The sequence below is a fragment of the Oreochromis aureus genome, linkage group 3 (assembly GCF_013358895.1).
Source record: "Oreochromis aureus strain Israel breed Guangdong linkage group 3, ZZ_aureus, whole genome shotgun sequence".
Classification (NCBI taxonomy): Eukaryota; Metazoa; Chordata; class Actinopteri; order Cichliformes; family Cichlidae; genus Oreochromis; species Oreochromis aureus.
Window position 1 is genome coordinate 84,527,776 of NC_052944.1, and position 14,659 is coordinate 84,542,434.

A 14,659-nucleotide genomic window follows, 5' to 3' on the forward strand; every position below is an offset into this window, starting at 1 on the left:
CAGCATGCTCTGTTCTTTCTTCTTTGAGTTAAACTCCAAAAGTAGGTCTTTTGTTTATTTTATTTTATTTGGTGCACCAAAGTATATTTTCTGTTTTTCCAAGCACAGTCATCTGGGAACAAACTGGTTACCACACAGCAACACATGTGGGTTAGATTCTGGTATCATGTCAAACCACACTCCCTCTACTCTTGCTTTATATCCTGTACAGTGCCACGGGTCTACAGACATCTTTAAGTGTTTGGAAGTCGGTGAAGATGTTCCAGGAACCTCCATTCTGTGCTTTGCCTGCAGATTATCTCCATTTGATTTAGGACAGTAAACTGTAAAACAACTGGACCATTACTCACTCCATTCCCAAAAGAATTTAACTAAAACAGACCTGATTGAGCCCTGCAGAGGCTTACGTTTGCATTCTCACCTGGTGATGCAGAGAAAACGGTGCCAAAAAACAGGTTGGGGGGGTGGGGGTCTCTAATTTAACAGAGACACTGTAACCAAAACAACAAAGCTTTGGTCACACATCTGGACGTTGTGTGAACCCATGAGATGAAAGGATGTCGCGGTGTTCCAAGATCACATCAGAAGTCCTCATGCTTTTAATGATGAGTTATCTCAATGTCATAGATCTGAATTCTAGACGATTCTATGAGCTGAAGGCAAGAAACGATGTCCTTATACCATTTGAGAGTTATAGAAATGCTTGTTCAGAAGAAAGAAGAGTCCAAGCATTCCTAAAAATTTTATTTGTTTATTTATATTTTGGCAATTCATTGAAAACAGATGAACAGTTCATGTTAGAAATGACTGAACAGCAGCCAATAAGGCAAAAACTTAAACACAAGGTCCAAAATTATTATTATTGTTATTATTATTATCAACATTGCTATAAGTTAACAAAACCCTGACAAACATCCAAGCTTTAAGTCAGTATTTCCACGTCACTCACAGCAGAAGTTAGGTCCTCTCTGAGTCGTAATAACAAATCATTTTCAGTTACTGGATCAACAACAAACACTTTGGTCGGTCATGTTTGGACCTCCAAAAACAGTTTAAACAAACAACACAGTTTGTGTAACACTTTGTTAACATCAAAGTAACTTTACAAAGTCTGCAACATCTGCAACTTCAGCTGCCTCAAAACGAAGTTCTATTAATGCAACAGCAACACAATAATGATGTAGGCCTGAACAATGTGCCTGAAACAACTCGTATCCATGTTTCAAAGAAAAGTTCATGTCAAGTGTCATATAATGAAAACCTCAAGAAAATGATGTTTTTGTTTTTGCCACAACAAAACTCAGTAATAAACATATAAAATATTCTTAGAAAGACAAAAACTGCTTAGTTTAAAAGAAATTTTTCAGTTCACACAAACCTGCCATTTTTAACAATCCTGTGTATGACATATAAAAGACAGCACCTTTGGAAAGCTGTAGTTAAGTAATTATAGATCAATGTATAACGATATTTATAGAACTATATCACATGAATTGGAAGAACGTGTTTCTTTATATAAAACAGAGATAGGAATGAGGAAGAATTCACTTCCTTTTCCTCTTTTTTGAATCTGAAATCGTTAAAAATGTTGTTTTGGCTTTTGTACTTTTTTGTTTTGGAAAACATCTTAAAATTATTAAAGTGAAAAAAATTGCATCCAATGGTTAAAATCTCGTATCAAAATAAATAAATACATAAAACAACACACTAAAATAGAAACCAAGAATTAAAATGGCTGTTTTAAATAAGCACATATATAAATTAATAAAAATGTTTTGGGGTTTTTTTAATCCATGCTAATGCTAGGAATTTTTTTTTTAATGAAATAAAACACCTAGGCTGTCTCTGCACTGTGGACATGCTCGTGTGCTGAACAGGACAATAATGTGGAGAATGACTTCTCACAATGTTTGCACTTTTAGGGTTTCACTCCACAGTGGATCCTTTTATGATAATAAAATGCACCACAAGAAGGGAAGACCTTCCCGCACTGCTCACAGGAGAAAAGCATTTCTTTTGTGTGGAGGTTCCTGTGCACCTTTAAAGTACGTAATTGAGTGAAATGCTTTCCACACTCCTCACAGCTGAACGGTTTTACTCCAGTATGGACGCGCTGATGACAGACAAGATTGGGAAGCAATGAAAAACTTTTCCCACACTCAGTGCAGCTGTACGGTCTTATTCCAGTGTGGATGCGTTCATGTACTGTGCGGTTAGTCTGTGAAATAAAAGTCTTGTCACAGTGTCTGCACTTGTATGGTTTGTCTCCAGTGTGAATACGTGTGTGGAGTCTCAGGTATTTCAGCGTGGTGAATGTTTTCCCACACTGATCACATCTGTGTGATTTCTCTGTGGTGTGCAAAACAACATGAGCCCTAAGGTTAGATGATGAAGAGAAAGCTTTACCGCACTGCTCACAGGAGAAAATCATTTCTTTTGTGTGGATGTTCTTGTGTACCTTTAAATAATCTAACCGAGTGAAACTCCTTCCACACTCCTCACAGGTGAACAGTCTCACCCCAGTGTGGATGCGCTGGTGACGGACAAGATTGGAAAGCCATGAAAAACTTTTCCCGCACTCACCACAGCTGTATGGCTTTTCTCCTGTGTGAACCACCTGATGACTCTTTAATTCGCTTTGGGTCACAAACACTTTGTCACATTGTTGACAATGGTGCGGTCTCTCTCCAGTGTGATACCGTTGAATGTGAGTCGATAAGTTTCCCAATGAGATAAATTCACTGCCGCACACCTCACACATATGTGGTTTCTCTCCACTGTGCGTTTTCTTATGAACATTTAGTGTGCTTACTGTTTTGTATTTTTTATCACATTGATCACAGCTGTACAATCTTTCTTCAGTGTGACATCTTTGATGACTCCTGAGTTGCTTCAGGTTGTGGAAAGCCTTCTCACATTGCTGACATCTGTGTTTTTTCCGCATTTCTTTGCCCATCTTGTCCTAATCCAACAGAAAAAGACAAATAGATTATAACTCAGGTGGACTGGCAACATGGTGACACTTCCAGTGGTCAGGTTTATCAAAATAACTTAAATCTCATGAGACTTGTTCAACAGTACATTCACCTCCAGCTAGCTCAGATATGAATCTGTGTCAGTGCACATCAAAACATTTATATAAAAAGAAAATGACACAATTACAATTTATTCACAAGCTACAGTCTGATGAACAAAATGTAGGTAATGGGAACTAAATATGGAACTATGACTTATACTTATGGCTTAGAGAGGTGAGTAAAAGGTTTTTACAAAGCATTTAAGACATTTAAGATTGTGTTTGATCATAGACACTTTAGGATTTGTGACTATGTCCAAATGAAATGCTGTCCGAACAAGTCGTCTATGTTTTATTATGCCCAGAAACACTCATGTCCAAAATGACACCCTTCAGCTGACTGCTCTTTTAAAATCACATTGTTGTGCAAAATACTATTTTATGCTGTCAAACTGTTTCTCTGGCATTTTTCATAGATTTAACTAAAGAAATGAAAACAAATTTTGTTTTTGGAACATCCCTGTATTACATACTTTTTTATGCTCGAATGATTCACAGGCCAGAGTTACATGACTTAAAAAGCTGCCATCAGTGTTATTATTTGTTTTGCTCTAATCTTCATTTTGAGAATAAGTTTGTTCATTTTTTACTCTTTCCTTGCAGGCACACTGAAAATGGTATTGGCCATTTTTCTCAGGTAAGAGTATTGAGTTTGAAATTCTTGGATCACAACCACAGTAGCCCTAATAAAAAATTTAGATTTTTATCCTAAATAGAAAAATAAAACACAAACACTGTTGTGTAGTGACGTGTGATATGAGGCGTCTAACGTGATGGAGTCATTATACAAGTCATACGTGTGCATTTGGTCCATGCATCACAAGTTAATATGACCCTTTCTGCTGTGCTCAAACTTTCCTCAACTTTACACTTCCCGTCCATGTAGAGATTGGGTACAGCTGTGTCTGCGAAAAAACGTCGTGATGGTATCACATACCTGGGTTCCAGTGTCTTGAGCATGTAAGAAAAACCCTCATTTTCCACAATGTTGTAAGGACGTAGGTTTTTGCAGATAAAGTACAAGGTAGCTTGTGTTATTTTTTTAGCTCGAGCTAAGAAAATACTGTACATGCATGAAAGCTGGTGGAACAACGGGACAATTATAAACAATTGAACCTCGAGTACATGTCAGTACGATCCCGGCCTGCTTCACACAGACAGACTGGGACATATTTGAGCACCAGGACCCAGAAACTTTCACTGGATCAGTACTGGACTATATCAAGTTCTTAATTGGGAATGTGACTGTGGACAAAAGCTTTCAGGTTTTTCCAAACCAAAAACCCTGGATGACCAGCCAGATCCCATCACTCCTCAAAGTCCACGACGCCACTTCAGGTCAGGTGACAGAGCTCTGCACAGGGCTGCTCGAGCTGACCTGAAAAGGGGAATTTAGAAAGCCAAGACAGACCATAAAGGAAGCATAGAGTCCCACCTGTCCAGCAACAACACACAGGGGGTGTGGCAGGGCATACAAGACATCACAAACCACAGAGGCTACACTGTGAAAACAGAAAACCTGAGTGTGCAGCTGGCAGAGGAAATAAGCAGCTTCTTTGCCCACTTTGAAACAACACAACAGCAGCACTCATGTGCTTCAGCCCTGCTCCCATCCTCATCCTCACATGGCTCCTGCACCGCTCCACTCACTGTAACGAAGCATGATGTCCGATGTGTGCTCCTGGCAGTGAACCCCAGGAAGGCGGCCAGTACAGACAGAGTACCAGCCAAGGTGCTAAGAGCATGTGCACACCAGTTCACCCTCATCTTCAACAGAATCTTCAACCTCTCACTGGATCAAGAAGCGATCCCATCCTGTCTAAAATCAGCCACAATCATCCCAGTGTCGAAGAAGTCTCCCATCACCAGCCTGAACGATTACCGCCCTGTGGCCCTCACGCCAGTAATCATGAAATGCTTGGAGAGACTAGTCCTTCAGCACATCAAGAACTTCCTCCCCCCAAGAACTTCCTTCCACAAAAGATCATCGGCTGCCTCCTCCCCTCTCTGATTTATTCCTCCCGCTGCCTCAGCAGAGCAACAAACATCATCAAGGACAGCTCCCACCCTGGTTTTAACTTGTTCAAGCTGCTTCCTTCAGGGAAGCGCTACAGGTGCATCAGCACAGCAGACCCCAATCTTTATTGCGCCACGGACCGGTTTAATGTCAGACATTATTTTCACAGACTGGCCTTTAAAGTGTTGCGGATAAACAGCAAAATAAAATGCTACGATCAAGATAAAAAACTGTGGTATTTTGTAAATATAACAATAAATGCAAATTCAGCGTGTAATTGTGTAACTTTATTGGCAGTGTGTTCCTGAAAATGCGGCGACAACATTGAGAGCAACATCCTCCTCTCTCCCGCTTAATTATTTCTTTCAAAATGAGACACACAACTACAAAGACCCAGGGAAACCGAGTTAACGATAAAAACACTGAATATCATAAACTTCACAGCCCAGTAGCGGTCCATGGCCCGCAGTCTGGAGACTGCTGCATCAGCACAAAGACAGACAGACTAAAAAACTGTTTCTTCTCAAAGGCCATAACCACCGTTAACTCTCACATGCACTGATGAACACAGTTCCACCGCCCCATTTTCCCATTTCCCTCTATAAATCAGCACTTTGCAATACTGAATTCTATGTGCAATTAGGGCTGGGCCATATTATACTGTTCACGGTATTACCGATATAATGTTTTTCATATGCACATGGCAGAAAAAGCATGGCGGCGACGGAGAACGAGAAGGGCAAAAGTGGATTGTTGAGTGAAAGAGATGAACCAGAATTGGTTTGTATAAATGCTGCAACTTCAGTGGTGTGGAACTGGTTTGGCTTTCGTCCGTCAGATACACACCAAAGCACAATTTTGTCTAACATGCAAGCGGGCCGTCATTATTACTGTACTATAATTCTATGAGGTGCACTTAAAATCCTTTAATTTTCTCAAAAATGGACACTGCGCCCTATGTATGAATTCTGGTTGTGCTTACTGACCCCGAACCGATTTTATGTGCTACATGACGCTCAAAAATCTGTCAAAAAATGTTTTAGTACAATTTTGGTAAGCTACAAAATCGCCCCGCTTGATGGATTGTCGGAGCATTACGGCTACCGTAATCAGGGGCATCGCACAGTAATACGTGCTGTGCTTCAACATAATATTACCCTATTGTGTGTATAAACCCCAAGATGGCAGCTGTTAAGAGACATGCTTACGAAGCGGATTTCAAACTCAAGGCTGTCAGTCACACAGTAGAACATGGGAAAAGAGAAGCTGCGAGAGAATTCAGCATTAAAGAATCAACAGTACGGAAGTGGAGGAAGCAAGAAGAATGAGTTGAGTAAAGTTTGACTGGTTTGTTTTGCTTAATGCAGCTTTTAATCCGGTGCGCCTTGTGGTCCAAAAAATACAGATTTGACTTACTTATTTGGCACACTGCAGTTTAATGTTGCAAAGCACCTCTTTAAGTTTTGTGGATATTATACATGATTATGCTCAGGAGATGTCAGCCAATTTCCACTGGAAATGCCTTTTGGTTAAACTGTCAGCAAGGAATTTGCATTTGCACTGTTAAAATTTTATATAACCTTAATGCACATAAAAACAGCTGCTTGTTTAAGTGAAAATACATTGATGGGGTTTTCTTTGTTGCACTAATAAAGTTGTGGAGTTATAAAGTATTTTGTCTTGTGCCAATTATATCGTCAGTTATATTGTTATCGAAAATTTTCAAATATATATCGTGATAAATATTTTTGGCCATATTGCCCTGCCCTATGATAAAATAATCAGTGACTAGTATCAAAATAATCATTTGTGGCAGCCCTACCGGGTACGTCAGCACATGCATTGACAATATTGTCCCCACCAAGCGATACAAAACATATCCAAACCAGAAACCATGGTTGAACCGTGAGGTACGTTCCCATGCTACATGTGCGCTCCTCTGCATTTGCCTCTGGTAACACAAAGGGCTACAACAAGGCAAGATACGACCTGAGACAAAAGACAACAGGCAGTACAGACTGAAGCTGGAAGGACTCTCCGGTTCCCAACGCATGTGTCAGGACCTGAAACACATCACTAATTTCCAGCAGAGGAGCAGCAGGGTCAAAGTCAACTGCAACACGATACCAGACGAGCTGATTAAGTTCTACGCTCGCTTCAACACCCTCAAATCCAACCAACACAGAGGGATTCTACCAGCAGAGGCAGCACAGAGCTCTTCACTCACTGTGACTTCGACGGAGGTATGCAAGGTTCTGAGCCGTGAAGTGTTTTGAGAGGATAATCATTGTGTCATATTAAAGAAGCTATCCTAGACACATTAGACCCCCGCTCAGTCCACTCCTGTACACCGTTTTCCCCTATGACTGTGTCCGCTCCGAGAGCAACACCTCCATCATTAAGTTTGCTAACAACACAACCATCGTCGGCCTGATCACTGCTGGTGAGGAGAAGGCCTACAGGGAAGAGGTGGCTGAGCTGGTGTCCTGGTGCATGGAAAATAATCTCTCCTTAACTGCTGAGAAAACTAAGGAGATGATTATTGACCCAAGGATAAGGAGAGAAGCAGAAGGCTCCACAATGACTCTTCTTCCTAAGGATGCTGAGAAAATTTGGATTAACCTCCAAACTTCTTAGCAACCACTGCAGATGCACAGTGGAGAGTATCCTGACAAACTCCATCACAGTGTGGTACGGGAACTGCACCACTCAGGACAGGAACGCTCTCCAGCGTGTGATCTCATCTGTGGAGTACCACTACAGGACATATACAACACTCGGGTCAGGAAAAGGACACACAACATCACCAAGGACAGCATCCACCCACAGCACACGTGATTCACACTCCTACAATCAGACGGACTCTACAGGAGTGTGAAAGCGAGGACAACCACACTAAAAAAAAAGAGTTTCTATCCACAGGCCATCAGGCTACTGAATCACTGACTACGACCAACTGTTTCTCCATAACTGTAAATTTGCACTTTTGCACACTTACACACAACATAATACAACTGTAAATACCTCTAACCTGTAAATTTGCAACTTTTGTACATATCTCTACATATACACCTTAATATTGCATATTCTGTATATATTATCACTGTGACAGTGTTGCAACTACTTGCACTTTAAATTATGTTTACACTCATACATAAGCTACAAGATCTAAGAAGCACCGTTTTACTTATTATTACTTTCTTTTAGTTGTGTGAAGGGAACCTCTAAAGTAGGAATTTCATTGCTCTGAGTAACAATTTGTGTTTTGCAGACAATAAACTTCTCGAATCTTGAATGTATACAGTGCTGCAGAACTGCACCTTTCTGAGTGAAGCCTTCCTGCTGCCTCTGTTCCCTCAGTGGTCCAGACCTCTGCCAGCCTTCCTCTTCTTCTCAGATACGTCACCTCCACCTGTGAGCTGTGAAATAAAAGATTTAGATGCTGGATTATTTATTCCTACAGTTCTTAGACAGTCACACCATTTTTGTACATCACCACAGTGGAGTTTAGATAAAACGTTAACATGTGACTGAAGTGCAAAGTTTCAACTGTTATTTAGGACGTTTAACTAAACCAGGGGTCGGCAACCTGCGGCTCTTTAGTCCGTACACTGCAGCTCCGCGTGGTTTGGCAAAATAAATTAGAAGTATTTAGCTGAAGTGTATTTTATTTATGTTAGTTCTTTTTTTTTTTTAACTTGTACTTCTAAATTGGAAGATTATTGTGATATTGAAATATAAAAATAAAATTATATTTTATTATTTTTTCATCGCTCAAAATAGAAGTCACACTCACAGAAGGCGATGTACCCGGTGAAACGCCGTGCATTTATCGAGACTTTCAACCACAGGTAGGCCAATTATGGATCTTCGGATCCACATTATGTCAGCAGCTGTTCTCAACCGTGAACTATGTTAAAAACAAACACCGCTCACCCCTCACAGATGACAGCTTACAGTCCTGGGTAAAGATGAAAGCCCCGATTTGCAGACGCTGTGCGCAGAGGTTCAGCAGCAGAAGTCCCATTGTAACCATACCACGGCAGACCCGACGATGTTTCCATGAACATACTTTTGTTATATTTCTTTAAGAGTTCAAAATGTGTTAATTACATAAATAAAATGTCATTTTTTCTCTGTAGCACTTCATGGATTTAAGCAACACACCTTAGTTGTTCACACAAAGCATAAAGGTAAAAAACAATATATACAGTGTAATCTTCATTTTAGATGTCAAAAAGTATTTGCGGCTCCCAGTGTTTTCTTTTGTGTGGAAACCGGGTCCAAGTGGCTCTTTGGGTCTTAAAGGTTGCTGACCCCTGAACTAAACTGTGTCATGAGGCGTCTCATTTTCAGAGGCTCAGAAGTCACCGTATAACTGACAGCAGTTTAATGTTGAGGTGAGGCCTGTTCACCTGGTATGTCATGATACAGGAAGCAGGAAAAAAAACTCTGGAGTTGATTTCAAGCGTTGTACTTGTTCTCTGTGATTTTAAACACCAAACATTTTCACACCCATAGGTCGTTTATTCTGAAACGAATCAGCCGATGAGTCAGTGAACTTGTAGCTTTGTTAGGGAAACCACAGCCTGCAAGCAGTTAACTGCAGCCAGCTTGTAAACAGAGGATGACCTCTCTTAGCAGCTCACAGTTTATAGCACAGTGTGCGTCTATCTGACCGGTTCAAACTGGTGTGGAGAAGCTGCTTGCTTTGCACTGAGCTAAGAGCTAACCGTCAAACTGTCAAAAAGTGCGCTGTGTGGAGACCTGACACAAACGACAGACTCAGACTGCAGACACATCTCTCTGTGATCCTAGTTTGAGTTCACAGAGGTCAGAGTTACAGCCTGTAAGGTCAGCAGGAAAACACCAGCTAATGTTCCCGCTCCTTTAAGGGTCAGAGGTCACAGCAACCCACGCGCGACCACTCATTTTCATATCTTAGTGAGAACATCTCATTGACATAATGCTAACTGTAACCCTGACACTAAAACCACATTTTCAGCCTCAAAATAACTTCAAACTCGTGAGGACAGACACTTTGTCCTCGTTAGTAACTGTTGGTCCCCACAAGTATGTTAGCATGACAATTTCCTGTTCCCCCCGGAGCGTTTTTCCTTACGAACGTGGCACTATTTAACGCGACAGAGAAGAGAAAAAAAAAACAAAAAAAAAAACACGTTTCCCGTCTGAGCTCAGTTTGTGCCCACTGTGCCGTGTGTGCGTGCCCGTTACACGAGAAAGAGGGGGCGTGTACGCGCTACCTACCTCCGGCTCAGCACGAGGATGCGAGGCTGCTCCGGTTTCTCAGAACACCGGTGAAGTCGATGTGCGGTGTATCCTTCCGCGGCGCGGTGAGGCTTCGGAGTGCGCGTGAAAGTTTGTGTTGATGTATCGAGGCCTCGCGAGTTGGTCGTACCACGTGACTCATTTAAAAAACTGAAGAATAAAGACTTTTTATGGAAGGACGGAGAATTAGAGCCGCAGTTAGAAAAAATAATATTATTTATTTTAGGAATAACGTGGTTCTACTGAACGCCTCGTGTGGATGAGACCGCAGTTTTGTTCAAAAAGTATTAGGTCATTTATTCCTCATCACAGAGAAACCATTTCGAAACTCTATGATACTATCCGTCTTTTAGCAACCACTCAAATGTTAAGCTTAAGTGTACATGGGAAGGGGAACTAGGAATTCAAATACATGAGGAATCCTGGGAACAGGCTATAGCAAGGGTACGGTCTTCCACCTCCTGTGCTCGTCTTGGACTTATTCAATTTAAGGTCATACACAGGGCACATTTCTCTAAATCTAGACTTCCTGAATTTTATCTAGAAGTGGAAAACAAATGTGATAAATGTCATGGCTCTCCTTGTCACCTTAACCACGTGTTTTTTCTGTGTCCTGTGCTGGAAGGTTTCTGGACAGGGTATTTTGCTATTATGTCAACTGTTCTTGGGGCTAACTTATCATCCTTGTCCCCTGATTGCTACATTCGGGATTCCGGATTGTTCACTTCCGCTTGATTCTACCCAAAAGGATATAGCTTTCACATCCCTATTAGCGAGACGTCTAATATTGTTGCACTGGAAGTCTGTTAAGTATCTTACCATTCCCAGTGGTTTGAAGATGTCATGTTTTTTTTTTAAACTTGAAAAAATTAAATATACGTTGAGAAGTTGCACAGCCAAATTGTTCCTCAAGTGGCAACCCTTTATTTCTTATAAATGTACCTCTATTACTGTTATATTCCTGCAATATGTTTCATGGTTGTGTTGATCCGTTTGGGACTGGGGGGGGTGTCTTTGTCTTAGTGTATATAAGTATATTTACTTAGGAAAAAGAAGAAAGTGTGGAAAAGAGGAAATTGCTTTACTGCTACAATATATTAGATAGCATATTAATCAGCATTAATATTATCTTGTATAGCTTTAAGCTGGCCAGGTGATAGTTAATACCCGGACACCAGAATAATCATTTAACACACTGACACCATATTAATCCTCATTACAGGTGCAGCATAACCATTTTCAGTATTACTATGTCTTTATACACACATTGCAGTCCTGTGCTCATAAGGAGTTGAAGCTTTCCCAGGTAATTAAAGGTCTCAAGCTTCATTCAGCGTGACTGTCTGGGTGACACATTGGTTAAGAAGCTGGGAGCTTAAGAGAGATCGCACACATGCTTACAAAACACATATATATCACATATAACCTAGAACCAGATTTAAGCATAGGCCTGAATGTATTGAGCAAACATGTTGCACTGGAGCTTTCTTGACAACAGGTGACGTGGAGAAAGGACCAGCCCCTGGAGACTGCAGAGGCCCGGGTCCATTGCCTTTTTTGGAAGAAGATGCCAAAAAGAGGAACCTCTATGTTGCACTTTATGCTTAAAATACATGAATGTTCTGTACATGCAAATTATGTGCTTGTAAACGCTAGAAGGGGCGTTATAATACCCTGATGCTATAAAAGCAGTCTGAAGTATAATTTTGGTGAAGACCCTTGCTGACATGTGCAGTGACTGTCTTCCCGCGCGAATACTTCAATAAAGATCGCTTTAACCCAAATCTTCTGGACTGTCTTGCCTTTGTACTCTCCACCAATTCTGAACCCTTAACAAAAGGTTAACTGTATTTTGGTAAGCGCAAGTACTGTGTTGTTTTCTTTTTTCAATAAAAATATTTACAACAAAAAATAAGTTTCAGTTAAGTTTATAAAGAGTTGTACAAAAAGATGGTCTGATACAACAGAAATGTTAGAAAGTTTCTCTCAGACTTGAAAAATAAATTCTGAAGTCTTTTATTCATGTTTGGGGACATTCCCTCCAAACCGACAAACATATGAACGTAATTTTGTATATTAAAAAAAATTATAAATAAACAGCAGAAAATAGGTCAAAATTATTCAACAACATTGATTGAAATTTAAACCTGAACTCTAGAAAAAACGAGGTGGGTCTTTGCATTTATATCAGTGAACAATGGGCTAACAACACTCACCAGACTGAGTTACTGATGGTTAAATGCAGACCTTTTTTCCTCCACAGGGAGTTATCTTCAGCAGTGGCAGTGTATATAGCTCTGGACGCTAATGCCAAATCCTGCATTAAACAGGGATTCAGGGCCATACCAAGACCCCATCTGGGCCAGTCGGACCACATATCCCCGTTTATGCTGCCAGCTTACACCCCCTCAGGAAAAGAGACCCCTCCCCTTTTCTTAAAACAGTGAACACTTGTCCTGAAGGGGCCTCCAAACAACTGTTTTGAGCTAACAGACTGGAGAATATTTCAATCTCCAGACCTGAAAGAGTACACTACTTCTGTACTGTCCTACATCAAGCACTGCACAGACACCATCACTACTGAAAAACATATCCGGGTGTATGCCAATCAAAGACCCTGGATGACAACAGAGGTTAGGACCCTGCTGAAAGGTAGAAACGCTGCCTATAGGTCTGGAGATGCAGAAGTGTACACTGCAGCTAGGGCAGACCTGAAAAGGGGCATCAGACGGGCTAAGTTGGACTACAAAAATAAAATTGAGGACTACCTTCACAGTAACAATTCAAGGCAGGTGTGGCGTCTGTAACATCACCAACTACAAACCTAGAACCAAAGCTGTGGATGGTGATGCTGCACTCATAGAGAAGTTGAACTGCTTTTACACCCACTTAGAACAAAAAACCAGAAGCAGTGTTATACCAGGCTTCTTTTTATTGATTTCAGCTCAGCTTCTAACACCATCATCCCTGATAGGCTGGTAATCAAACTACATAACCTCCCTCACTCCACCCGTCTCTGGATCAAGGACTTCCTCAGTGACTGCCCACAGAGAGTCCAAGTAGCGCCACACCTGTCCTCAGCCTCAACACCAGCTCCCCTCAGGGATGTATGCTCAGTCCCCTGCCGTACACTATATACTCACGACTGCACCCACATCCACCCGTACAACACTATTGTTAAGTTTGCAGTTGACACAACTGTGATCGGGCTCATCACGGGGAGAGATGAGTCTGCATACAGGGACGAAATGGAAAAACTGTCATAATGGTGCAGCCAAAACAACCTGTTTCTCAACACCAGAAAAACCAAATAAATGTTGACTTCAGAAGGAACAAATCTGACCCTCAGCCCATAAACATCAATGAGGACTGTGTGGGGAGGGTCTCTGACTTCAAGTTCCTGGACCTGCATGGTGACCTATCCTGGAAAACAAACACCACAGCTATGATCAAGAAGGCACAGCAGCGACTCAACTTCCTGAAGATCCTGAAGAACAACGCCTTAGCCAAGGAACTGCTAGTGTCCTTCTACAGGCGCTCCATTCAAAGTACACTGACATACTGCATCCCAGTGTGGTTTGCCACCAGTACTGCTCAGGAAAAAGCATCACTCCAGAGGGTCATCAACACAACACAGAGGATCATCTGCAGTGCTCTTCACTCCCTGGAGCAGCTGCACAGGTCCCACTGCCACAGGAAAGCCTGCAGTATCCTGAAAGACACATCCCACGCCACGCATCACCTGTTCCAGCTGTTACCCTCAGGAAGACAATACAGGACAATTAAAGCAAAACCTAACAGACTGAGAAACAGCACATAAACCAGGGCTGTTCATTAATAAATGTACTCAGGGGATAAACCACTGTGAAAATACAACATTGTTAACTGTGCAATATCTCTAAGGACTAAATCACTGTGTGATCACAGTTGTTCATTTTATATACAGTAGTTTAAATTAAAAAAATGTAGTATAGACAAGATATTGTTTTTTTTTCCTCTTAAAATTGTGCTTCTTTTTTTTTTTTTTTACTTGAACCGGTTTGCACACAATGTCATTGTTCTTAAAGCACAATGACAATAAAGACTCTGAAACATATCTTTATCCCTGACCTGTCTGGTGAGCTCCTCGGTCTTCATGATGCTGTTTGTTCACTAATGTTCTCTAACAAACCACTGAGGCCGTCACAGAGCAGGTGTGTTTATAATGAGACTAAATCACACACAGGTGAGCTCTATGATCTAATTAGGTGACTTGTGAAGGCAACTGATTGCACTGG

The 14,659-nt window shown here is 41.2% G+C and overlaps 1 protein-coding gene across 2 annotated transcripts; it reads right to left on the reverse strand.

Annotated features, from left to right (window-relative positions):
- Positions 1-755: 755 nt before the first annotated feature.
- LOC120437723 (zinc finger protein 708-like) lies at positions 756-14,632 on the reverse strand. Of its 2 annotated transcripts, none has more exons than XM_039608260.1 (3): positions 14,493-14,632; positions 8,414-8,512; positions 756-2,962 (listed from the first exon to the last, which is right to left on the reverse strand). In XM_039608260.1, the coding sequence occupies exon 3, from the start codon at positions 2,954-2,956 to the stop codon at positions 1,919-1,921; it is 1,038 nt and encodes a 345-aa protein (XP_039464194.1). In that variant the 5' UTR covers positions 2,957-2,962; positions 8,414-8,512; positions 14,493-14,632; the 3' UTR covers positions 756-1,918. The 2 variants fall into 2 exon arrangements, with proteins under 2 accessions (XP_039464194.1, XP_039464193.1); XM_039608259.1 differs by lacking the exon at positions 14,493-14,632 and adding an exon at positions 10,362-10,447.
- Between the last annotated feature and the right edge of the window lie 27 nt (positions 14,633-14,659).